Genomic DNA, 24,668 nt, shown 5'->3' with positions numbered 1-24,668 from the left:
GAGGTGTTCAAAATACATGTAGATGCGGTACTTCAGGGCATGGTTTAGGAGACATGGTAGTATTGGGATGACGGTTTGACTTGATGATCCTAGAGGTTTTTTCCAACCTTAATGATTCTGTGAAATTTCCATTAGCATACAGACACTGGCTGTAGCCCTTGACAGCTCACATGTTTACATGTTTCTGTCCTTCGCTTGCTGTCTGCCCTTGTGATATGCAATCTTTTCAGAATAAGGCAAATCTTCCTACCAGTCTAAATAGCAGTGGCACAATTGGGCCAATGAAATGAGGCTGTTAGCATCAGCTGAATTAAATACTGGACACTAAGTATAAAAAATAATTATAACAACACAACAACAAGTTGTTCCTCTAATGTTCCAGCATTGTGTATGTGTATTATGGCTCATGGTAATTGTGTTGCACCACAAAAACTTTGGTTCTGATGAGTTAAAAAAGAAATTTATGTTTTACACATAACTAGCTTTCACAGTAGACAAGATCGACAATGTCCAAGGCATGAAGAGAAAGGTGAAAAGAGAAAAGATATTAGTTGAGTTCCATTTTATAAACACATAGCTCACTCTAAGTATCATTTATCAGCCTAATATGAGTATTCTCAATTCAACAGAAAGATAGAGACAGTAGATCATGCAAGTGCAGCAGCAGAAAGCTAGCTGAATTTGAAACATGCTTTGTAGCAATATTGACTAAAATGCCAAACAACAAAGGCTCCTTTCTCAAATTTCAGCCACAAGGGAAAGATATCAACTAACTCCCTAATTTTGCATACTTTCAATACAGAATAATTAGTGGAGTACTATTTAAAGATTTAGATTAAAAGATTTGTTATTTGATTCAAGTCCACCTTAAGTATTAAAAAAGTTTAAGCAGGATTGCAAAGCCTGTGAACAGCCTGCTTTCCACATCACATGCATTTTTTAATTGCCTTTTAACTTGAATGAAATTTTCTGTGTTCTCGGCTCTGAACACAGCTTATTTTATCCAGGAGATGCCTTTTGCACCAAAAATTAAGACATCCTCTGCTTAAAAGATAAGCTGTGGAATAGCTTTTCTAATCACCTAGTGATATGTTATTGCCTTCACATATGATATTTCTAAACTTACTCCCTTTTGCTTTGAAATACAATGTGACTGCAATTTGGGGGCAGGAGCACGTACACATAAGACAGAAAATATAGCAGAATTTCCTGCACTCCACAAAAAAGCCTGACCGCCCAGTGTCTAAAACATTCAGTAAATTAGACTTTCCCCAGAAGATGCTTCAAATAGCTTGTTTCTACTATACGCTAAGTAACTGAATTAGTAAAACATTTACAGATTATTCCTGTTTTGTTCTGCTTTTACATAAAGCCATCTTTAGCAAATAAAATGAAGCACAGCATTTGGAAAGATTATGTCATTTTAGACTGCAAATTCCTTGCTTTAACCCAGGAAGAAGCTTCAAATTATTACAATAGACCAGTTTACATTTGGGTTTTCGGGATGGGTCTACAAAATAATTTTCTATACAGACAGCTTTCTACAATGTGATTTACACAGCAGCTTCTAGTGTTCCAGATCATAGCCATTATATTAAGAATAGCTCCTAGCCAATAAATCCACATTATCTCCATTCTTCCACTGAAATGGGTTAGAGTTAAATCAGCAGCTCTACTTCTCATCTCTACAGCCTCTACTAACCTCCTGAATCCCAAGACACAGATAATAGATGCTGTCAGGTGCATAGTTCTCTCCATTTGGCCTTCGAATTTCATTGACAAAATGTGTCAACCCATAGTTTAACTCAGCTGAAGTATGTGATAATAGATCTTCCTTTAATTTCACAGACTTTGCTGTAAAATAAAGAAAAAATGCTACATTATACAACAGTATTATTACACGGTGAGGGTGGGGTGGGGTATTTTTGGACTGGAGGCAGGGAACCACCTTGACGTCCTCTCCACTAACCAATGACTGCATCTAAATGTATGAAGTAGTTCAAATGTTAGGTCTATATTAAAATAAACAAGGCTACCCGAGTAAATTCTAATAAACCAAATGCAGTATCATCCACTGACAAAGGTACTGTCATGCACAGCTGAGGATGACACAGAAGCGACCCAAGATGCTGAAGTGAACACAGTACTGTAGAGGGAGACCTTCAGGGGAAATGGTAGTTTCCAAAGATCCAACAGCATAATGCAAGGGTGCAAAGACGTGTGCGGGAGCTGAAAAACAGCAGAAGTGGCAGCAATCCCCCTTTTCCCTCACAGTACAAATGTACACACAGAGGAGTGTTGCAGAAAGAGCAGCAAGGCTCCATGGGAGCGAAGGCCACCTCATGTCAGAGCTCCACAGCCAGGTAACGCCAGCCTCAGACGAAGACCTCTTCCCAGGAGAGAGTAGGATGCCCCTCCCTTGCAATTTAGAAGTCCAGAAAAGGTGTGAACCTCAAGGTGAGTTAGAATATGAGGAAAAACAGGATGCAAACGAAATATCAAAATGGTCACAGAAAGTCAGAAGAGCCAGGAAGGTGCTGTCCTGGCTTGCTCAAGAAGTGTGAGGCCCAGCATTTTGAACCAAGTAGGGAAAGCTAGGAAGTAAAAGTTTGGCAAGTCTGTGGTAAAATAATCCCAGTCATTGTGGGAACATTAGGAACATGTGAAAACTTCCCTCTGCTAGCGTAAGGCCAGCTGAAAGTCAGATGAATACAGCAATTCTCCCTACCAAATAAGAATCTGGATGCCAGATTTTTGGAAATACTTACTTGATTTCAGTTCCTCTAATTCTGGAAGCTCTTCATCTAAATGCCGAGACTTCACCCAGTGCTTCCATGCATTTATACCATATGTGTATTTGAATGGAAAACTACATTCTGAGTTTTCAGAGCTGTCATCGTGAGACTGGTATTCTGACACCGCTTTCCTCTTCACTCCCTGCCATTGAAACACAGTGGTTAATGCCACCAACAGCCGCTGACAGCAATAATGTAGGAGCTGGGCAGAATAAGCAAGCTGCAGGCCAAATTACAAACTGAATGTTCAGTGTAAAGAAACACATGCTTCATTCAGTAGGTAGTTTCTGTGTTGAACATACTTCTAAGGACAGCATTTACTTAAGCTGACAAACATTTCTAATTTGCCTTTCAGACTGGTTCCTAACACAGACAGAATATTTTTTGATAATGGACTTGCGGTATTGGTTATATCGTACTAAGCAACAAACACATGATGCACCAAATAATTCAGGGTATTTATAGGATTTCATTGTGTTAATGCACATGAAGTTAAAGATGCTACAAATCTATGTCAGAAAGTCAACTTTTAGGCTCAGCTGAACCCATCAATGGAAAAAGCCAACATTGGTCCCAAATGAAAGCATGTCCAGCAGTGGATATGTGGATAGTGTCCAGCGGATAATACCAACAGTTTAGGCTCCAAATTTAAAACTAGAAAGACACATTTATTCTTAGAAAGTTTTATTAGAAGTTCGCTGCTTTTTTAAAGCTGCGATATCTACTGCAATTATTGCAATGAAACCATTTCAGCTTTGTGCCAGGCAGGCACCAGAAACTATTTCCTGTTAGTTTCTTTCTAAATAAAAGAATATGGCTAATTTATTTGCAATGTCTAAACTAAGAATTTTAACTGAAAAGAAAATCTGGGGAAATTACAAGCAAATAATTTTAAAAAAACCTATTTTATATATGAGATTACACAGCTCCCATATAAGCCATGGTAAGGCCAACATTCTTCCATTTTAGTATCACATTAAACCAAAACAACTTAGTTCAAAGCAGAAGGTAGAAGAGCATTACTAAGAGTACAGTAAGTATATACACACTGGTGCATTACATCAACAGTTCTACTGAAGTGAAGCAACAATGGGATCAGAATTCACAAACAACTCTCCTATTAAATTCAACAGTTAACTGAAACAGACGTAGGACTGATATAATTTTATTTTTTGAAATATATCAATTTACATCATAAAGATAGGATATTAGGTATGAATAGGCAGTAACGCATTTTAGAGCAGTATGAGAACTGAAAAGAACCCAAACCCTAGCATATTTTTTGTGCTTAAATTTTGTGCTTTTAATATTTTTTTTAATAGCATGACAAAATTACCTTCTTTTTGGACCGAGGCCTTGGCTGTTCCTCATATTCTTCCCCAAAAACAGGAGGTAACAAAAATTCATTTTCTGTATCAAGTTCCTCAGTTGCTGAAAGTACATTAACAGAAACCTATTTCTAAACATCCTTTGAATAATATTAGTTTGAAAAAACAATTAACTCTATCAGTGTGGATTAACATAAGGGGTCCACAAAAGCACACATATAAACATTACCAATGACTGGATTTCGGTAAGAGGAAATAAAGCTATTCTTATTTTAAAAGTGAGGCAAAGCTATCAAAATCTTTATTTCCAAACCAACTGTAAAGGACACAATGCTCAACATTTTCAAGCACTACCTCAAGTCACTAAGACAGCACTTCTTACTATGGACCCTAGCACAATTTTTCCTGCCTAGGGAGTCTTTGGTATTAAGAAGTTTAAGTTATGGTGAGAACGAGCAGCTATGAGTGGAAAAAATACAAATTAACTTACTACATACACTTTTGTTCATGTATTTCCATAATTTCTATTCATGTTTTACATTTTAGATACCACATTATACTTGGTTAAAAACATTAAGTATCAGAATATAAACTCTTTCGGAGAAAGAGGTTTTAGTCTACATTTATACAAATAGTGGAAGTCTAGCTCATGATGCATATTACAGTAACTTCAGTAAACAGATATACAGTAGTATGTCAAAATACTAGTTACTTAACATTCCAGGGGTAGGATGAAGGACTATTTCAGGCAATACAGCAGAATAAGACAACATATGAATGGATTTAGTGTTGGAAGTTCCACCTTTACTTTAAGAAGGTTTAGCCACCAACATCTTCATACAAAACTGAATGCTCTTCTGATAGTCTGATTTCACCACCTTACTACTCACACCACCATTTGAACTGGTCCAGATGAAACAGCACTCACATGCAAGGATTTAAGAACTCTGCCCCAGACTAAACTCCAGTCCTCTGGCTACCACAAAGAATCTTATCTCAGAAGCACTTCAGCATCATCAGTATCTATTACAAACCACTATTATTTACTATTCCACTTTGATGATTTTTTTTCTTCCATGTTCTTTCTTTCTCATGTAACAAGCCTCACTTATAAAGAGGGTTAAAAACCTAGTATGCATCTGGCTAATAAACTTTCTAAGGCTAAGGTCAGACTTAATCTTTAAATTAGACATAGATCAAACTGAGAAACCTGGTCTGGGCTTCTAGTGTGGATATCTATGGCACAAGGCAAAAGCAGACTTTCAACATCAGATAGAGAAGCTATCTGGGGAGGTGTGAGAGTTGTATGTCCAAGGGAAGCTATGTCAAGGGAGACACTAGCTACAGCCAGGAGCTTTCTTGGACCTTGGATTGATTAGGACATGGTAAAAAGAAACAGACACTGTTGCCTGTATTCTGCAGAGTGGTAGGAATTTTAATACATAAACCCAAGACCTTCTTTCAAGAAAGGTCTCAAAGTAGCGATTTCCCTGCTCATTCAAATAACACTACTTTTTTCAAATACAGATACGGACATTAACAAGGTATTAAAAGGTAACACAAGTGATGTGCAGCATACCAGCTTGCAATTTTCTAACAAACCTGAGTAGGAAATTTGCTCTTTTGTAATTTCTGCTCTAAACCACCATTTCCCATGGAAACACCTGATGACTGAAGGATGCATTCATTATTGTTTTCCATGACACATGCCACCTGAGACTATGAACCTTCGAAATAGCTTTCCTAAATCCATGTCCAAAACCAAGTGATGCAGGCAAGTTCATTTGTGAAAGGTTAACTCCCCCCTTTCCTTCATTCTGTTTCAAATATTGTATTTAGAAAGATGGAGGAACTAATTCAGAAGTCCCCAGTCTTGCAAAGACATGACAGTTTTACCTAACAGTCAGTCAAGTGGATCTTGCAGTCAAATAAAGCTCCTCTGAAAGGATGATGAAACGAAGTACAATGGTTGCTCACAATGTCTATTTCACAGTATTTATTAAAATGACAGAAAAAATACCTCTTGGAAAGTCTATTTCAATATCAAGGTCTGGTTCATATGGAACATCAGGCAAGCTTGTCCGTGCCCCTGTTTCTGAGTTCAGTAGACTTGACTCAACTATCACACCTGTTTAAAAAAAAAAACACAAACAAACCACAAAAAAACAACAACCCCAACCAAACAACTCTCATTATTTTAACCAACACATGGATTAGTCAAAACAGGACAGATTTAGAACATTAGGAGCTGAGTGGTTCTAAATCTGCTTGTTCTGCTCATCACCATCCTAGCTTTTGTTGTTGCTCTTATTTACATCTCCAATCTGATTTCCTTCAAACAGGAAAGATACTTACTAGTCCATCTGTCCTCCTTCATTAAGATGAGTCAGCAAAGCACATGTATAGAAAATCAAATGCTGGCGAATCTGGATCATACCAACCAGTCACAGAACTCAAACAAGCTCGACAAACGTAGCTATCTGTTTTTCTACATGATCCTGCCTGCAACAGGACAGGCTTTCAAGTCTGTGAAAGAGATCCTACAAACACAGACAAGGCAAGCAGGCAGAGACAAACAAGAGCTTGACCTCTTTCCAACTTCTGACAAAGACAGATTTCTCCAAAGTCAGTTCTCTGCCAACGAGCAAGCTCTGATCCCACAGATCTCATTCAGCTAGCTGTACTTAGCAAAAGAGAGCAAGGAACTGCAAACGTCTACCTTGCAGCACAACCAGAAATATCCAGTTTGGAAAACAATAAGCCTCCTGGGACTGCAGCACGACTGGCTTCCCATACACTAGGCCCAAAGCATAAGTTCATGTCATTTATCAAGACCCTTTGAGACATCTGTTGAAAGAGCTTGAAAAAAACCCCAAATTTCACCTGAGTCATGGGAAAATCTTAAAATCTAGTTTTTGGAAGAGAAGGCAAATTCTCCCAGGAAGACACAGAAGAGACTTGAGGATTTTGGCAGTCAGAGCTGGGAAAGAGTGGCAAAGAGGTATGTGTACTGCAAAAACATCATTACAGGATATATGGGGTTTTTTGATCTCCAGCTGTAAAGTTGTCCCAGACACTTCTCTCCTTTGAGGTGAGGTGGTGGGATTACAAGCCATTTCAGCATCACATCCCCAATGATTTATCAGCTGATGCATTACTACCTTCAAAGAGATGATATTTGCAGGTCAGGGTCAATCAAGGGCGAAAGCATCATTAGGTCACCTGGTTTTGCTGACCACAGTTCCACTTGCGAAACATAAGTTTCTCGTAGTTTTGGCAGTCCCCACTTCCCCACACCAGATATAAAATGTGCCTAGTAACGTGTTACTACAAAGAGATCAGACTCCTGTCATATCCCACCTGGTTCAGAGAAAGTTGTGTTCACACCTGTAAGACACAGCTACAGAGATCACTCTCCCTAAACTTTTGACCTGAGCTTTTCTGGGAAGAAGAATGGACTGGTTTTGGTTTGTTTTGAGTTATGCTGAGAAAACATGCGCCTGCAATCCTGGATGACTGCTTGCCATCAGCCAGGGAGCTGGGAGAAGCAAAGGGAATGCCTGTGCTTTTAAAGACAGGTCTGGTACAGCACACCGAAGTCACGCAACAGACTTCAGGAAGTTTTCTGTATTTCAAATGTGCTAAAATGATCTTTAGAAATATTTAAATAATTTAGATTTCAACTTAATGTAAGAACCCAATAAATAGCACTGTTGTACTCAAAGAATCTTTGGCTAAAATAAAAAAAAAACCCTAACTCTTCTTTTGATTCACCCCACCCACACACACACAATCCAGCGCTCCAAACAGTCAAAAACTCAGCAGGAAACTCACTGGCTACATCAGAAGCTTCAGCTTTTCCATCATGTTCAGGTACCATCCCTGACAAGTTCAGTAGCTCAGCTTCCAAAGGATTTGAGGGCACTTTTGCTCTCAGCTCTTCTATTGCTGCAAGGATTTTCTCACTGTTATCCAGGGTAGTGGGCAAGAAAACTGGAACTGGTACCTATGCAGACAGGGAGGAAGAGATAATTAGAAAGGAAAAAATGCTGCAACAAAGCATCAACAGCAGTCAACATAGAAATAAACTACACCCCACTTCTAAAAGACAGAGTTAATACAGATTAGAAACATATTACTTAAGTGTGGGCTAACAAAAAATATTGAGAGATTAAAAATTCAATATAAATGGTTGAGAAGAGAACAGAGAGCAGGAAAGGATGCAGAAAAAATTAAATATGACAAAATATAGTGGGTCAAAGTAAGAACAGAAAGGACTCTGGAGCTTCAAATCTGCCTGACTATAACTTCAGACTAACAGTTTGGACAAATCAGCATCCTGTTTCAGCGGCTTGCTTGCAAAACACAGAATTTTAGAAATTCAGGGGTTTTTTCCACCATTTGGATCAGATTTGGTACATAAATAATAATCAATTTAAGTTAGAGTTATTTTCTTTTGCTGGCACAAGGTTTGGGTTTTCTGTTTTCCTTCCTTCTGTTTATTCTGCTCTGCCATGTCTCCCCAACACATTCTTTCAGTTTCCCCATTACCAGAACAAATCTTGCTGTTTAATGCTTATTCAGCAAACTCAAAAGTACCACTCCTTTTTTCCTAAATTGTTCCTAGGAAGTTCAGTAGCACCAGATTTTCACACGGAAAGCAGGCATATAGCTCCTAAAGAACAATCAGGAAATTAAGCGCCACTGTCAGACTTCTAATACTTTTTCAATAAATAGTGCCTCAGCATCCTGCAATCCTTTAGATGGACCAGAATGAAAAATGTATAAAGCGGTCCCGCACATGCCTGTGAATGGATGCCAAATTATAAGTGAAGCTGAAGTCTCACTTACAGGAACAGGAACCGTTGTAGGAACAGGAACATTTTGACTATACATGTTCATAGGCACCGGAACATAGACAGGTACAGGAATAGGCACTGGGACATACTCTTTTTTCCAATCATCATCTTCTATTAAAAGAAAAAAGAAAAAGGCAAACACTGCCAGGTACTTAGATATACTTTACACCTGCAGTTTAGGGGGAAAAAAAATCATAATATTTGCAACATATTCCAAGACAGTAACAGGTAAAAAAATCTCCAATGAAGAAACGGGTAGTTCCAGTACAGTTTAAGAGTTACCTGTCTGACAAGATTTTGTCTGCATATGAGGTTTACAGTATGTGGCTTTCGTCATTGTCAAAGGCTTGCAAAGAACTGCCTTGTTCTTCATTTCTCTGTTAGGTGTTGGAGAAGGTGGTGGTGCTGAGCCCTACACACAAGCAAATAAAAGAGACCACACAGTTACACGACACTGATTTCAACAGAACATTCTTGATTTAAATGTATCAGTTCATACTTTTCATGTATGAAAAACTGAAGAGGAAGCTCACAACAGCACAATACAACAGCACCAACTATTATAACGATCATTCTTTAATTGCAAGCTATTCCACATTTCTAGTAATGAGATGCTACTGCCAGGAATGTAACATAGTTGTATTTTGCTCAGTCAGGGCTAGCACTTTGATAAACAACTTCTGGCTAATTTTCCATTCTTTTTCCTTTTTTTTTTTTTAATTTAAGACACTCTTAAGATATTCTTTTTTATATTTTTGTTTAAATGAAAGTGCAATTTATGCTATTTTGTAACTTTAAAAATAATTTTTTAAGTAAAACGAATTCACTGTAAATAGCATAACAAACTTCTGGCTCAAGTTCTAACCTTCTTCAACTATGCTATAATCCAACAGTCCAATCTAAGAAAAAATAATTCTGCATAAAATATCTCTAAACAATTTTTTAATACTAAAATATGAACTTCTATCGCCCCCTGCTGGCTCTACAGTAGTGAACAGAAATACTTGGGAACATCATGTAATGCTCAAACTGCGTCCTTACAGGCAACAGGTAAAAAACCTCTTGTTCCAGACACGGATTTTGTCCCCTAGCACCTGTTTTAGAACCTGATTAAAGAAACAGACTGTCACTTTTATTTGGTCATATGTAGTAAGACTAGCCCCACATATCTTTTTAAATATGTAAAGAAAATCAAGTCATAAGAACAGCAGTAGACTTTAACAGGTTTATGCTTTCTAGAATATAAAAATAAATTGTATCACACATAGCTTTTATATGATCTTTAAAAATTTATGGATGGAGTTAACATCATTAAACATAAAACACTAGATGTTTTTAACATGACAGCGTAGCTTGTGTGGTATATCTAGTTACCTAAACACTCTTATTTTCTGTGTTTTTCATTAATATAGTTTATAATGCTATCAAAATATTTTCACTTAAATCTAAGATTTACCTTACAAAAGCTATTTGCATTAAAAAGGTGAGTCAATATTTTAATGGAAAAATAGACACTTCTGAGATCACCCATTTAACAGATGAATGAAAACAAAAATAAGGTTAAAAAAAATACACTAAGCTAACTGAAAAAAAATACATAAATAATACTTTTGACAAGCTGACAAAAACTGAACCTCAAAATGAAGGCTGCTGCTCCACTGACGAGCCCCACCCTCCCAGACAGTGAACCTGCAAAAGGTGATGCCTCCCTACTCTGTCACCTGCAACAAAGTTTATCAGATCTTGAGCACCAATTATTCTGTTCTTTGGAATTATAATTTAAGATCTGAACCTTTATTTTCAAGCCCTTCAAAGCTGAGATACAACCGTAATATTCTAATTGACCAGTGAAATCCTCTTCCCTTTCTACACTCAATAAATACACCTAACAAGTCTAAACATGTGAATGAGATACACGTCGTTTGTGGATTAACTTTTAAGCAACCCTTCCATGCCCTATACGTATAAAATAAATACATGGTGATGGTTTGGTTTCCCAGAAGACATTGAAAAGACAAAATATGAACACTTAAAAAATGAATTTCAACTACTGATGTGAAAAAGACCAAAAAACTCCATAAATTTAGCTTAGTATCCTTCAAAGATACTAATTTTTTGTTTTTAATAGCATCCCTTTAAGCCACCAGGATCTCACATTTTAAATACATGTAATTCTGTTACATATGTGTTAAATATATGTACTTACTGTTATTTTTGTTCGTGGGGTTTGACAGCCCTGATCTAAAAATGTAAAAAAACATTTTTAGAATTTTTTTCCCTTTTTCAGAATCAAAGCAAATTTCAGTAAGCAACCCAGAAAACATCTATCGTCAGGATAACATTAAATTAACAGCACTGATTAGTACTGTATTGCAGGTAAGAACTGCACACAAAACTTCTCATTCATAGGCACCTCACTAATCCAGCACTGAACCTTACACAAAGGCAAATGCTAAATCAGCTCTCCATCCAGATGTGAATATAGCCTCTTTCAGAAAAGTAAATACCAAAATGTTCAAATATGAAAATGGCCATACAAAGAAGTTGTGTTGCTATAATTAAATTTAAAAGCTGATTTATTTGAACTTTGCCCGACTTATCATTTAAACCATGTAAACACGCATTCAGCCCCATCAGCAAATTTACACAGTATCTACTGGCAAGAAAAAAAAAAACAAACCCCAAAACAAAACACCCCCCAACATATTCCTCTTATCTAGATACTTCCATTCTCATTTAGTTTCCATTTCATTTATTTCCTTTTAGTTCCATTTAATGTATTTCCTTTTTTTCATTCCCAGTGCATTTATCTGCTCTCTGTGACCAAAACATATTTTGAAAGGAAGTGTTTCCACAGAGCAAGTAATGACAAACCAGAGCACAATTAAAGAGGAAAACATTTTCTGTCCCCATGATGATACAACACTAAAATTATGCTTAACCTAAGAAGATGTTTAAAAAGTGATTACAAAACTGTTTGATTACCTGACAATGTTTCAGCTCTTGAAAAAGCAATAAAGAGCCAAGACAAAGCATAGCAAGCAGTTCAATGATGCCGCTGATGATAAAATAAAAAGCGCAATCTCTAGCACAGTTTATTACAACAAATAAATAATTCACGCAGCTTTAAAGTTTTCATTTAAATGAAGCATCTTGTTTGCCATTTAGCAGCCGTGAAGCAGAACATACCATAGTGTAAGTTCTCAGGTCCTTTTTGCGTTGCCAGATTTGGTTCGTTTTGTTGACAGTAGAAACGGAGCAAACAGTGCTGATCACAAAAGTGTTTCATTTCGCCACGCCACTGCACTTTCTCTCTGAGAGTTCCTTGAGACTTACAACAGTCACATCGTGCAGCCTTAATGCAAAGGAAGATTTTGACATTTTTAAACAAGCCTTGGAAAAAAATTACTTCTACATTTTAAAAGATTAGGTTTTTAAGGGTACTGAAGAATCATTACTGCTATACAGTTAAGTTTCACTCACGTAGGTTCTATGATAGTTACACTACCTTCTACCCTGTAGGTACAGGCACATTTGTCACTTTATTTTCAATTGTTTGCTGGGAGTTAACACCCAGAATGGATCTGCTTTGTTTCACCAAGTCTTTACTAAGTCTTTAAAAATTACTCACTTCTAGGCAGTCAGCAAAAAATTAATTTTATGCATCAATTTTAATTAATTCCACGGAAGCATTCTGCAAAACAAGAGCAGAAAGTGACTGAGACTCCTTAATGACTCTCTTGAACTGAGGACAAGTACAGGTTCTCCTGCCCCCAAGTTTGGTTTAGGGTTTTTTTTTGTTCTAAGTCACAAACAGAATCACCTCTCCTTTAGTGTAAATAACATTTGTTTTTCCACTATTTTAGTGGTTAGACAATAATTTTAGATTCCAATTATTTAGTTCATTGAAGTTTCTCTATAACTTATAAGCAACAATAGCCCTCAAACTAAAGAGGTTTCCACAAAATCTAGTTAGCACATAACTTGGAACTCAAAACTTGGTTCTTCTGTATATAAGTAATATATTTTTCATCAGCCTATATAATTTCATGAGAATCACTAAGACAGACATTGTTTTTCTCCAAAATAGATTCCACTGAATATAATCAGCCATGCTATAAATTATTGTCTGAACAGTGGCAGCCCCAATTTCAGATCTTCAAGTAAGCAAAGAATTGTTTGCTCTACTGTTCCCCTTGGTATTGCTTGCAACCTCCATCCTAAAGCAGTCCTTAAAGTAAAAGCTCAGGTATCAAAATAAGCCAATCTAATAATATAGCCAGGAGAGATAGCGGGAAGTTATGATTCTATGCAACATAAAACATTAATATGTAAAACCATACACAATATTGCAGTTATGCACAAGGCTCTAATGGCTTTAAAAAAAAAAACCAAAAAAAGGAACGTGTCTCCAACTTAGTTCTTGCAACTAATTAGTTAAAACTTTAAAAAGTAATTAAATGTTGAGTTCCTTCTCTGTACTTTAACAGTCTGGCACCATGCTCTGGCAATGTAGGAAATGCAGCTCTTAGTTGTAATTTTCCAATATTTAAGATAACATATAAAAAGACTTGATTCTAACAGTATAACCAACTTTAAATTGGGAGCAATTAAAACTGTGGCTTCAGGATCACCTCACACTAAGCACCCGGTGCCCCTGAAAGGGCAGGTACTTCTGCTTCTTCCTCCTCTGTGCAGGTGTCAGCAGTAGTGCTTATGCACCTGCAGGGTACACAAGATGAACGACCTTACAGCACTGCATCACCCCCATCCTCCCTCAATTGTTGTTACATTTGTCACTTTGACTTTCTGCTGATGTTAATCCACAGTTCATTTTGCAGCAGAGATGTTCCCAGTGGGACAAAAGAGCAAGTAAACTGTATTCTTGGAAGGAAGTGAAGTAGTAGTGTGGAGTGTTGCCAAAATAGCCTAGATTTAACAGTTTAGGGAAACTCACACCTTCAATGCAAACACATCTTCCAAAGCCACCGAAAGGCTGAAATACCAGTCGGGGTGGGGAATCAATCCTGTAATTCACTCTAATTTATATCTCAAGCCTCCTAACACTGATTAAGAATGACAGCTGACCCACAGACAGAAAAGCCCACCTATTCTGACCTGCTGCACACTGCTCGACTATCAAAGCACCACTTGCTGGTCAATTTTCTCCTTCAAAGTATGAAAAAGATGACAAATCTTGCTAAATGCAGCCACTACAGCCTTCCTGCAATTGTTTTCTCTCCCCTCCTGGTTCTGCTACTAAGGTATTTAGGTGAAAAAATTTTTGCTTTGCTTCCTTACTATTCCTTAGCAAGCCCAAGATTCCTTTATAAGGATGCTTTACTTCTCATCCCTACATTTACTACACTGTAATTCTAACACTTCCATAATCATGCTTGCAGTCAATACTAGACACCCTTCCATGCACTGAACTTTCTTCCTACCCGGTTGCTCTCCCCACTTCCCTCACCATGAAATTAACTGAAAGCAAAAGTGTGAATTGATAATCTTCTGCTTTTTCCTTCCTTGCCTTTTCCGTATGTTTTCACTTGGGGTACTGGCACTACATGTTAATTGAATCTCCAAAATACCTGCCTTCAGGTCTGCTCTATCTCTGTGTTTCCAGAAAGTCCACCTATACTCTCTGTGCTCCAATTGTACATAACTCCTTTACCACTCATGACTGCTTTTTGGTCCAATTCTTTTCCCTAGTCCAACTTCAACATGTCCAAATAGACATGGCGATTAGTATAAGTTACTAGTGTTTGCCCCCAACTTGGTTTAAAAACACAATTTTCACATGTGGGCTTTTATTTACATTTTTAATCCTCCGATGACCTGTTCCTATATGTTCTCCAGTGGTTTGGACTGGTATTAATTAGAATAGGCAGCTAAGGTTAGGTCAGAGTTCCATCCACAATAACTAGGAAGCAAGAGATGTTTCCAGATTGTGAGTCATCATAAGAGAAAGGAGATCAACTGTTCTAAAACAGCACCTACTTGGAATTGAGATGCCTAACTATACAATGGCTAAATTTGGACAAGATAAATTCCCCAAGGTTGTCTTGCTGCCTTTACCATTTAGATTAATGCTGGCTCCATTGCTTCAAATTTTACTGCCATTGCCAATCACTGAGCTCACCAGCCACAATAACTTTTCTGTGCCTTAGACTGTAGATCCCCACCTCCTACTTAAGTCTTTGCTGAAGACACCTGACCTGCACTGAACAGAGTCATCACCATACATGCTCAGTCCAGTCAATACTCCACTGTAGCCTTGAATGACCTGAAAGCACACTTCAGCTGTAGTATTTTCAGCAATGTTTCACAATGTATATTTAAACAAAGATTTCTGTGCTGTTCTCAAAACTGTATACTCTTTTTCAAGGTACTTTCAATGCTCTAGCATAAGTAACATCAAATGACTGAAACTACCAAACATCAGGCTATTACATATTTATATTGAAATTTCCTAGGCATTTTTCAGACTAACATCCAAACCATGGCATGCAATTGAAGTTTACAGGAGGAGCTCTAATAACTTAGGGAGCTAAGCTCAAGACACCAAAAATTTTACCTTTTGTCTTAAGAGAAGCATGGACACCACACAGTAGAAATTTCCTCAGAACTTGGCACCAACTCGTAACTATACCTGTCACCCAACAGATGATAGGACTGAACTATTCTTTTATATTTCAATCCCTCATATTAGGTTTGAAGAACACTTCTAGGTAAGTCTGATGTGCTTCTAATACTTCTAGATAATAGTCTGTTGCGCTTCTACCACTGCTACCTTCTTCTGGCTTTTTGAGAAGAGAATTTTGGATTTCAGGGAAGCTTTCCCATATTACTTATTCTTAAAAGTTAAGATGGTCCAGCTAATACTACATGAGAAAGATGTGTCCATAAAAAAAGGTAGACAAAGAAGATGGAGACAAACACTTGTTTAATGAACACAATGCTGGTGTTAAAACATTACTAGGTTATTACTACTTATTTTTCTTCATGTATACGTTCATTGAAACTCCAAAATAACACTGGACATCGCATAAATGAGACAAAGCTCATACATATGTAACTGTTCTTCTAAGAAGCTAACAGACAAAACAGCAAATGAAGTACAAATTTGGGGAGAGGTCCTATCTATTTTGTCTTCCTATGTTTTGATCGTTATCTATTTATGGCTAGGTCTGAGCATAAGCTAACAATGCACTACCAAATTTAAGATATCTGGAGTGACTTTCATAAATGAGGGAGGAGTTATCAGCAAGGATGTAAAGGATAAAAAAAAGAGACAGACGACAATTTTAGCAAAACACACAATTTCCCAAAACCTATTACATGTCTTCCCCATGTAATAAAACCCAAACTTTTATAACCAGAACTGAATTAGGCAAAGGCTTTAAGAAGTACTTGAAAAACTGACAATCAACAATTCAACATCATGTAACACTAGTTCTACTAGCCAGCATAAGATTCAAGAAGTAAAAATATCTAACACTTCAATATCGAAAAGCATCAAAAGTCATTAATTACCAGCAAGTCTGTTTAGACTAAATTGCCTTTTTATGGCATCATGTCTAACTTTCCTGTACCACAGTACCAACAGCATTTCTTAAGCAGACTTAATGGGCCAATTAAATTATTGCATTATTCGATAGGTAAGAAGGATACCCTGAAATCAGAGTTTTCAAGTGGTTCTCAAATCTGAATCAGAGTACAAGCTTCCATATAAATTTATGTGCATGAAACTTGTTTGGTATGCACACCGCCAGACTATATTCTTTGCTGAATCACCAAGAGATTTCTAAAGCACATCAAAGCTTTATTTAACTTCTCTATCAGAAGGCATTTGTTACATAGATATATTTCACCCCATACCTCAAGTTTTAAGGCATATAGATTAACTATTATTGTATGAAGTTAACATTTTAGTAAGTTTAAGAACTTTGCAGCCAAACTTCGTCACCCTATTTTCACATGAGACAGAAGAAACACGTTCTGGTCTTCAGTAGTTTTCTTTCAGGAATGCCTAAAATGACCCTACATACATTATTCAAAATAAAGACTTTACAATGTTTGGCTGTAGCATTTCGGGAACCAGCCATTCCAAAATATCAGATATGTCTTCAGGTTCAGTTCTTTTACAGTACGTAGATCATCTTGAATTACAGGACATGTATCTAGCCCTCTAACATTTCAAGCTTTATATTGCCTTCCAGGCTGTGTACAGAGTTTTGGTAAGGTGATGAATTTTGTACTGTCTTTTTGGCAATTGCATCCACAAGTGTAGTTCTTGTTTTGATATTATCACTGTAGCTTTCCAGGATGTTCACATCAGAGATCAAATATTTTATCCATGGTACTAATCGCAGGTTAAACCCAGTCCAATTTCACCTTTATTTCTTTCAAAAAATGAAAACAAAAAACCTCTTAACATGAACTCTTTGCTGGTTGTGCTTCACAAGGTAGTTAAGCTTCCAGAGATTTAGAAATAGATGCCATCTGTTTTTTTTAAATTTTTATTAGAACTCCATTTGCTCTTGCTTTTCCCTTTGGCATCCTTTCCACTGGGAAATACTGAACAATCAAAGCCTCTGCAGTTCGAACTGGGGGAGAAGGGAAAAGGCAAAAAAGGAGGCAAAAACAGGAACAAGAAAAACTCTGCTAACCTAGTTTACCGTCAGTCCACTCAAGGTATCATCCAGCTGCTATTAACAGCGTTTTCAACAATCTGAATACACATTTAAGAAGTTTTGACAAGAAAAATATGGTATCAATTCAGGAGAAAAAATTGGAATTGTAAAGTAACAAATATATATAGTAGTTTCTTGGTTTTCTATAACTCAAGACTTCCTTGCCAAATGAGTTAATAAAATCAGATGGTAGAAACGCTGCTCTAAGATCTAAGAAAACGCAAATGATGAAACTAATACATTTGCTCATTGTGTAGCAAATGCTTTGCTGAAGTAAGCCATATTTGCTGCACAGTCCTTGAGATATCCTCACATGTGCATTTTTGGTTTTTTAAACTGTGGAGCTCTCGTCAAAAATTCTGAGTTACTTGCCTTGTAGTACCAGTCCTGAAATTTTTTACAGCACTCTTCACTGCAGAAATCTCTCACTACACCATCAAGTTCCTTAGTTGCTCCCTTTTTGCACAGCTGTGAGCAGTAATTACAAGTAACACATCTCAGTCCTAACCGTCTTGCAAAGTCTTGTTTATATAGCAGCTTGCAGCCTGGAAACAGATTTTAGACATTAGGAACAAAGTAATTTTTACAGAGAGATATCACAGTTAAGAGTTAAATATTGAAAATTATATGAATACAACAGCAGCTAACAACTGGGGCTTCAGACAAATTCAGGTTGTGTAATGGACTGTATTTCAAGACATTTTTACCCGAACACCTTTCCTGCACAACTCTATGGGTTCACGTGATGTCTGCATCTTTTTCAAAACACTATGCTTGAATCTGGGCTTATCAAATCCCTGAATAAACAGTCACAAAAAAATACATCATTTTCATTCCATAGAGACCCATGAAAAAGTCTTGACTTGGAATTACATTGCTTAGTTACACATCCTTAGAATGCTAGATATCCAGACAATGATGAGCAGAATTTTTAAGCTAGACAGCACTATCCACTATAATAATACCTATCTTCAACGATCAACTTACTTCTGTTACTACTTTCATTCATATTAATACAACAAACCACTTAAGACAACTAATTTATTTTAAGAACACTGATGGGTACAAGAGATGACCTAAGAACTGAGGAGATTTTTTTTTAAAATGTAACTACAAAGTAAGCAATGATCAGTACTGAGAATAATTATGTAATGACAGGATCTTACGTATGAAATTTGTGTAGGATATTTATGCAATCAATATTATTTTTTTTCACATCAGGTGGGTTTTGGTTTTTTTTCCATTTGCTATGCAGTCATAATTTCAAGGTTGCCATAATGAGAGCTATATTCTTCTATAATCTGATCCTCCCTCAAGCAAATGAGAAAAGACATTCTAATGTATTAAATGCATTAGCAGATGAATACTGTGGGTATTATGTAGGCTATTTTAAGAATAAATGTATTTGAACTACCTCAAATCTACTGTCTATTCAGCTGATGCCTAAATCATATACCATACATCTCTGTAATTGTGCTAATTTTACAGAAAAGAACAGTATGAGAAGATGAAGTAACCGTCTATATTAAACACTGGAGGCACGAGGTAACATCTACATAGACCTTCAATCTAATCTAAGATACTGCACATGTGTTTATGATCTCCCAGATATCACAGTACCACCAAGACCAGAACTCAAGGCTTCCAAGGGCCCACTCTGCTAGGGCATATAGTCTAACACATGCACACTTCTGTACTTCTGGTAAGTTATAAAACTCAATATGTAATATACATGCTGCACTTCCTCTGGTATACAGAATATAAAAATACTATAATTGAAATTACTGTATACATTATAATTAAGTAACTTGTCTGTTATCTATGAGGGTAGAATTTCATATGTATGAAACTGAGATACTATTTAAAGATCACTAAAAGCTCAAGAATGCAAGTGGAAGCTGCAGCAGACAGCATCTTCCAAAAACAAAAGGTTATTGAGAATTTTTAACTTGCAATGCTACAACCTTTGCTAACAAATTAGATTTGCTAGCAACATCAAAACAATTACATAATATTGTACAAATAAGACTCCGTAGGCAATAACTGTTTTAAGCTTTTTTTCATTATATATCTGATTCTTTAACAACAGAATAAACAGAATTAATAATACACAAACAGGCAGTGCAGATGGAAAGTGCCAGATCAAGCAATCATCCTTACAGTGCAACAAATTCCCATGTTAAATACACTGCTCTGAAGGAAATAATAATCCTGAATATGCCAGTGTGTACAAGCTATTAGTCAGAAGTACCCATTAAAGCACTGAAAATTTCTTGCCAGTATTTTTTCCTGCTGATTCTATTTCTCATTATTGTATGGGGCATCAGATTCTTTCCCCTTCTTTACAACTCCAGAGAGCGCTCAGCACTACAACTTATCCTTCTCTTCAGCTGTGTAGAAGAGCCATTCAATGTTGCATCAACCTTTCAAGACTATAGATTAGTAGCACTCTACTAGCAATCAGGTAAGCTCTGTGCACCTGGCTAAACAATCTACAAAAAGGAATGGCCAAAGTTGATTTTCTTCTTGGCTGCTAAACTATAGGGAGTAAAATTGAAGAAGATACTGCTGTTACATTAAAAAAATTATCAGGTAAGGAATTTTCCCATTCTACAGTAACATCTCCCACATCTCCATGACTCATGGAAAATAACAGTGAACATTAAGTAAGGGGAAACAAAAAGTCCAAGATTCCAGCCCTTAAGACTAAATGCCTGAAAAACTTGGGTGTTTTTTTTTTTTTATAGATCACTGACTGCAGGGCTTCTTACTGAAGGAGGCCTCTACAGAAGACAGAAAATCCATCTTTATAAAACTTCAGATGTTGACAGAAGATTGTTACAACCCAGAATACTCCTGAATTGGAAGTACAGGCTTTTCTTTCTGCAACATCATGAGCAAAATTCTTCAGATTTGTCTGATACCTTTTTTTATGTCTTTGTAATAGGTAACTTAATCCACCTGACCAGGGAACATTTGGTTGCTTCAAGATCTTGTCACCTGAGACAAAGGGAAAACAAAATGCCTTTTTTTTTTTCATAGGACGTTATTTTAATTAGGTCTTTTGTACTCTGTGCTTACCTAGGATATACCTTTTTTTCAAATGCTATGGTTTTGATTGGAATAGTAAGATTTTCTGTGAAGTATGGAAAAAGGTATTTGCCTTTGGCTAAACAGATTCTGAGCTCAAACAACGTGGTCTTCATGGTGCACAATGTAAATCCTGAATCAGAGCAGTAGCACCCATGCCTGCTTTGTAGAGGTGACCAAGAAGTGGGATTTGACTGACAATACACTGTGGATGAGTAATATGAGAAAAGCAGTGGTTGTCTGATCTTTCCAATATCAACACTAAAATCCTGAGGGTTTGGCTAGCCTAACTCCCCATGGAATCTGGGGTTCATGGGTATAAGCACTGTCTAAGATAAACAGCTGACAGCCCCAACATTTCGAACAAAAAGATATGAGTAAAATCCTAAGTTCCTCAGGATTTCTGCTGTAACACCAGACACACAAGTTACAGTGTGAGTGACCAGATGGAAATCTCTAGTGCTTCAAAGTTACTCTAAGAGAAATAGCTCTTAATTTCAAAGAAAAATATACGGGCAGGTCATTTGGTTCAAGCTACACGGGTAATCAATTATGTTCTTCAGCAAAGTTTTAACAGAAGACCACCCTGCAACTCAACTATCTAAGACAGACCACTAGGAGCACTTTCAGATGAAGTATCTCCAACTTAAAATCTGAACCAGGCAAAAAAGAAGTAGCTGAGTATACACTAAATCAACATAATGTGTCCTTAATTATGCTATTAGAATTCTGGCTTCCAAGCAGAACCCAACCAAAACCTATCCCTTCCAACAGCTCTGAACTTTGATTCCCCACATAAACTGCAGAAAGAGGATAAGCATCTCAACACTGGCAACAAGAGGCTTACTGACAGGACAACACACAAGCAGTTCCTCCAAACCTCTATTTCAGGCACGTTCCAAGTCAAGAGAGCTTCTTTTCTCTTGGCAGACCCAAGAACTGCCAGGTCCAGCCCTGCAGAGCTACCCAGGGTAGGAAACATGCTTCACTTGACTGTCTGCAGACTCAGTGTAAGCAAGCTACTAAGAACCTGATCCTATTCTACCAGCAGCACCTACCTGAATTACTGGAAGTTCAGTACATCTACAAATCAAGCAGCTGTGAGAAAGAACTGCTGGACTAGAACAACTTCTTGAGCCCTCAACACCAGTCTCTTCTTACCACAGAGAAGAACACCTTTTATGGAAAGTAACTGTCCCATTCTAAAAGCAATTAGTTTTTTACCTCTGAGAGGCTGTACTTACTAGACTACCTTTCTCTTCCTTCAAGCTACATACAAGACTTAGTGCTCGCTCATCTTGCAATAACTTCAGCTGTTATCATTTAACAGATTCATCTAGATAAGAGTAACAACAGGCTTATTGTATCACAAGCCTGTAGTATCAAAAGCCTGCAGCGTCACAAGCTAAGCCTTGAAGATTTCTGGAGGTATATTCCATTCACATCTTTCTGCTGCCTCCCTCTGTATTGATTTGAATGCAACAGCCACCTCCTTCACCCCCACATGCCTATAATCTGTGTCTCTGGCTTTACAATAAACATCACTATCCTTAGGAAAACAGATGCAATGCATCCAATTTTGGGTCCTGCTTGGATTATCATTAAAACAGACTCCATCCTCCCTGTGTAACACAGAGGCTGTGCATCCCACTTCCTTCCTTGTCTTCTGCTTAAGAACCTTTTACTACTGTATTAATCAACTCAACTTTTATAGATCCACAGTTTACACTAATATTTTCTGACGTTAGATACTTTCTCCTTCCTTTCTACTCCCATCCAGTTACTCACTTTTTGCTTGTTCTTAAATCTTTTCAAGTTGATTGTTATTTCAGGTTAATAAGAAGCCTTTTTATAAGCATTCTCCTTCTTGTGTTCATAATCTCAGCACTTTGACTTGTCATCACCTCTTACTTGCAACAGCCAATGCTGTCTTCATTTACAGAACTGTCTCAAACCTCTTCAAAGACACAACAGTGGAACTAACACTGAACACCCACCTAACAAGGACCAATGTAGTAAAAAAAATGCACAGGTTTCACTTGATATTCTTTATCATGTTAGAAATTAGCTCTCCATGGACAAAAAAAAATAATCTCAAGATTCAACATAACTTGTACTCAAATTAAAATGATGTTACTTTAACAGTATCAATGTTCTCCCTCTATAGACAGAGAGAAGATAAACATATAATCTCTTCCTCAGCATAGTTTTATCTTTCAATGTTTTCAACTACAAGGACAAGAACGCTGCCAGAAGTATCAAAATCCAGGTTAACAAGTTAAAATTTTCAAGTCATTGCAGAAAACAGGCATTCAACAAGCACTAACTGGAAGCTACATCTACAAGATCAGACTCTTCCATGAGTGGAATGCTACAAGAATCAACTCTCCAATTCTTCCATGTGCATTTGTCTGGAAGGCGTGGACCTTCAGCATAGCCAAGAGCCTTCACTTGGCGCTTCTGCAGCAAGGGAGCCTGCTAAGTATTTCATAAGAGACTTGTCTGATTTGAATATGCTGTCTTTCACACCTTAACTCATTTTTACCAGCATTAAGGTATCTTTGAGCTTTTACAGTAACAAAATTTGTTTGGAATAGTCATCTGCAGCTCAAAGATTTAATACCAGACTACAAAAGAAGATGACATGGCCTGAAAAACTGTACTGTGCCAATGAAAACTGCCGTGCCTCAAATGGATGCCAGTGATGTCCCATTGTAACTTTTGTCCATAGCAGTCAAAGGAGATCATATTCTATCAGAATAACTCAGGCACCTCAAAATCCCTCTAAAGTTCACTTCCACTTTTCTACTAATCTGATTTGTGGGAAAGGAATACCTTCCCTCAGTTACAATGTGGTTCTTGCAATTGTGAAAGGGCTTTTTATAGACCACACATTTTACAGTACTTAAAACATAGTTTACTTTTCCTTTGTCCCCTTTTGCCAGGATATTCCAACTCAGCACCAAATAAACCTTCAAAGAAAGCCACAAAGAAGCTGAGATTTCAGGTTATAATTTGACTCAGAGGGACACTGCCAAAGTGGTCAGAAGCAAAACGAAACCTTCTAACACAGTAGGCTAAATCTGAGAAGGCACCATTGCAAGCACAGTTATTTTAACATGGTAGGCCACTCTCAGAGCTGCAGAGAGGGAAGTAACAGCTTGGTGAAGCACAAACCCAAGAGCTTGTAACAGAAGATTTTTATTATGCAAAACAGTGAACTGTGATATGTAATTTTACATATACTAAATATATGTAATTTTTTTCCCTCTAACTACATTCTATACTACTTACCAACCCTTGATAGCTTTATGAGGTCCTATTGAAAAAAGTAGCATGCAGTTAGGAAGTTTCAATTATGCCATAAAATTTGTCATTGAAATGGGTGCTTTACCACTGTCTTCAAAAATTTCCGTACACTAGCACAAATTCTGTATATTTTATTTTTAAAAGGTGTATCGGTGTCTCTAAAAATAGTTGATAATGCAAATATATATTTAAAAAGCACTATGTTTAAACAGTTTCTGTAGCTCTCACATTCAACAATAATGAAACCAAACATCAGCAGTGAAGAGGTTCAAGCAGACTTGATGGCAACCCCCTTCACCTAGGGGAACACAGCAGCTCAGCATGGCAGGGCCAGCTTACCAACTCTGCCTCAGTGCAGCTCTCCACCTACCAGAGAAGCCCAGTAACTGTAACCAAGTCTTAGCAACACTTATACCACACATCAGTTTTGGAACCAGTTTGTTAATGTTTCTAGTACCAACAGGAATTGCCATAAATTTCAGGTAATATCTTAACTGGTTGTGAAACATTCATATGTAAGCACCTGTGTAAAAAGTAACACGCGTTTAAGGCCATTCACAGTATCTGTAATGTTTGCATATAAAACTGGAA

The 24,668-nt window shown here is 37.1% G+C and overlaps 1 protein-coding gene across 11 annotated transcripts in view; it reads right to left on the bottom strand.

Annotated features, from left to right (window-relative positions):
* The window catches only part of ZMYM2 (zinc finger MYM-type containing 2), a 90,863-nt gene that overhangs the window by 7,691 nt on the left and 58,504 nt on the right, over nucleotides 1-24,668 (bottom strand). For 7 of the 11 annotated variants that reach the window (XM_075082937.1, XM_075082946.1, XM_075082964.1 and 4 more), the window contains 10 exons: nucleotides 18,051-18,223; nucleotides 12,172-12,337; nucleotides 11,189-11,223; nucleotides 9,265-9,394; nucleotides 8,975-9,093; nucleotides 7,958-8,129; nucleotides 6,144-6,251; nucleotides 4,132-4,226; nucleotides 2,769-2,937; nucleotides 1,703-1,854 (listed from right to left, as the gene is read on the bottom strand). In XM_075082937.1, coding sequence (XP_074939038.1) covers nucleotides 1,703-1,854; nucleotides 2,769-2,937; nucleotides 4,132-4,226; nucleotides 6,144-6,251; nucleotides 7,958-8,129; nucleotides 8,975-9,093; nucleotides 9,265-9,394; nucleotides 11,189-11,223; nucleotides 12,172-12,337; nucleotides 18,051-18,223 — 1,319 coding nt within the window. The remainder of the gene's footprint in view (nucleotides 1-1,702; nucleotides 1,855-2,768; nucleotides 2,938-4,131; nucleotides 4,227-6,143; nucleotides 6,252-7,957; nucleotides 8,130-8,974; nucleotides 9,094-9,264; nucleotides 9,395-11,188; nucleotides 11,224-12,171; nucleotides 12,338-18,050; nucleotides 18,224-24,668) is intronic. The other 4 variants (XM_075083031.1, XM_075082980.1, XM_075082928.1 and 1 more) reach the window with 1 other exon arrangement.

This window comes from Phalacrocorax aristotelis, chromosome 1 (genome assembly GCF_949628215.1).
Source record: "Phalacrocorax aristotelis chromosome 1, bGulAri2.1, whole genome shotgun sequence".
In the NCBI taxonomy this organism is placed as follows: Eukaryota; Metazoa; Chordata; class Aves; order Suliformes; family Phalacrocoracidae; genus Phalacrocorax; species Phalacrocorax aristotelis.
This window is presented reverse-complemented; position numbering and strand designations above follow the sequence as displayed.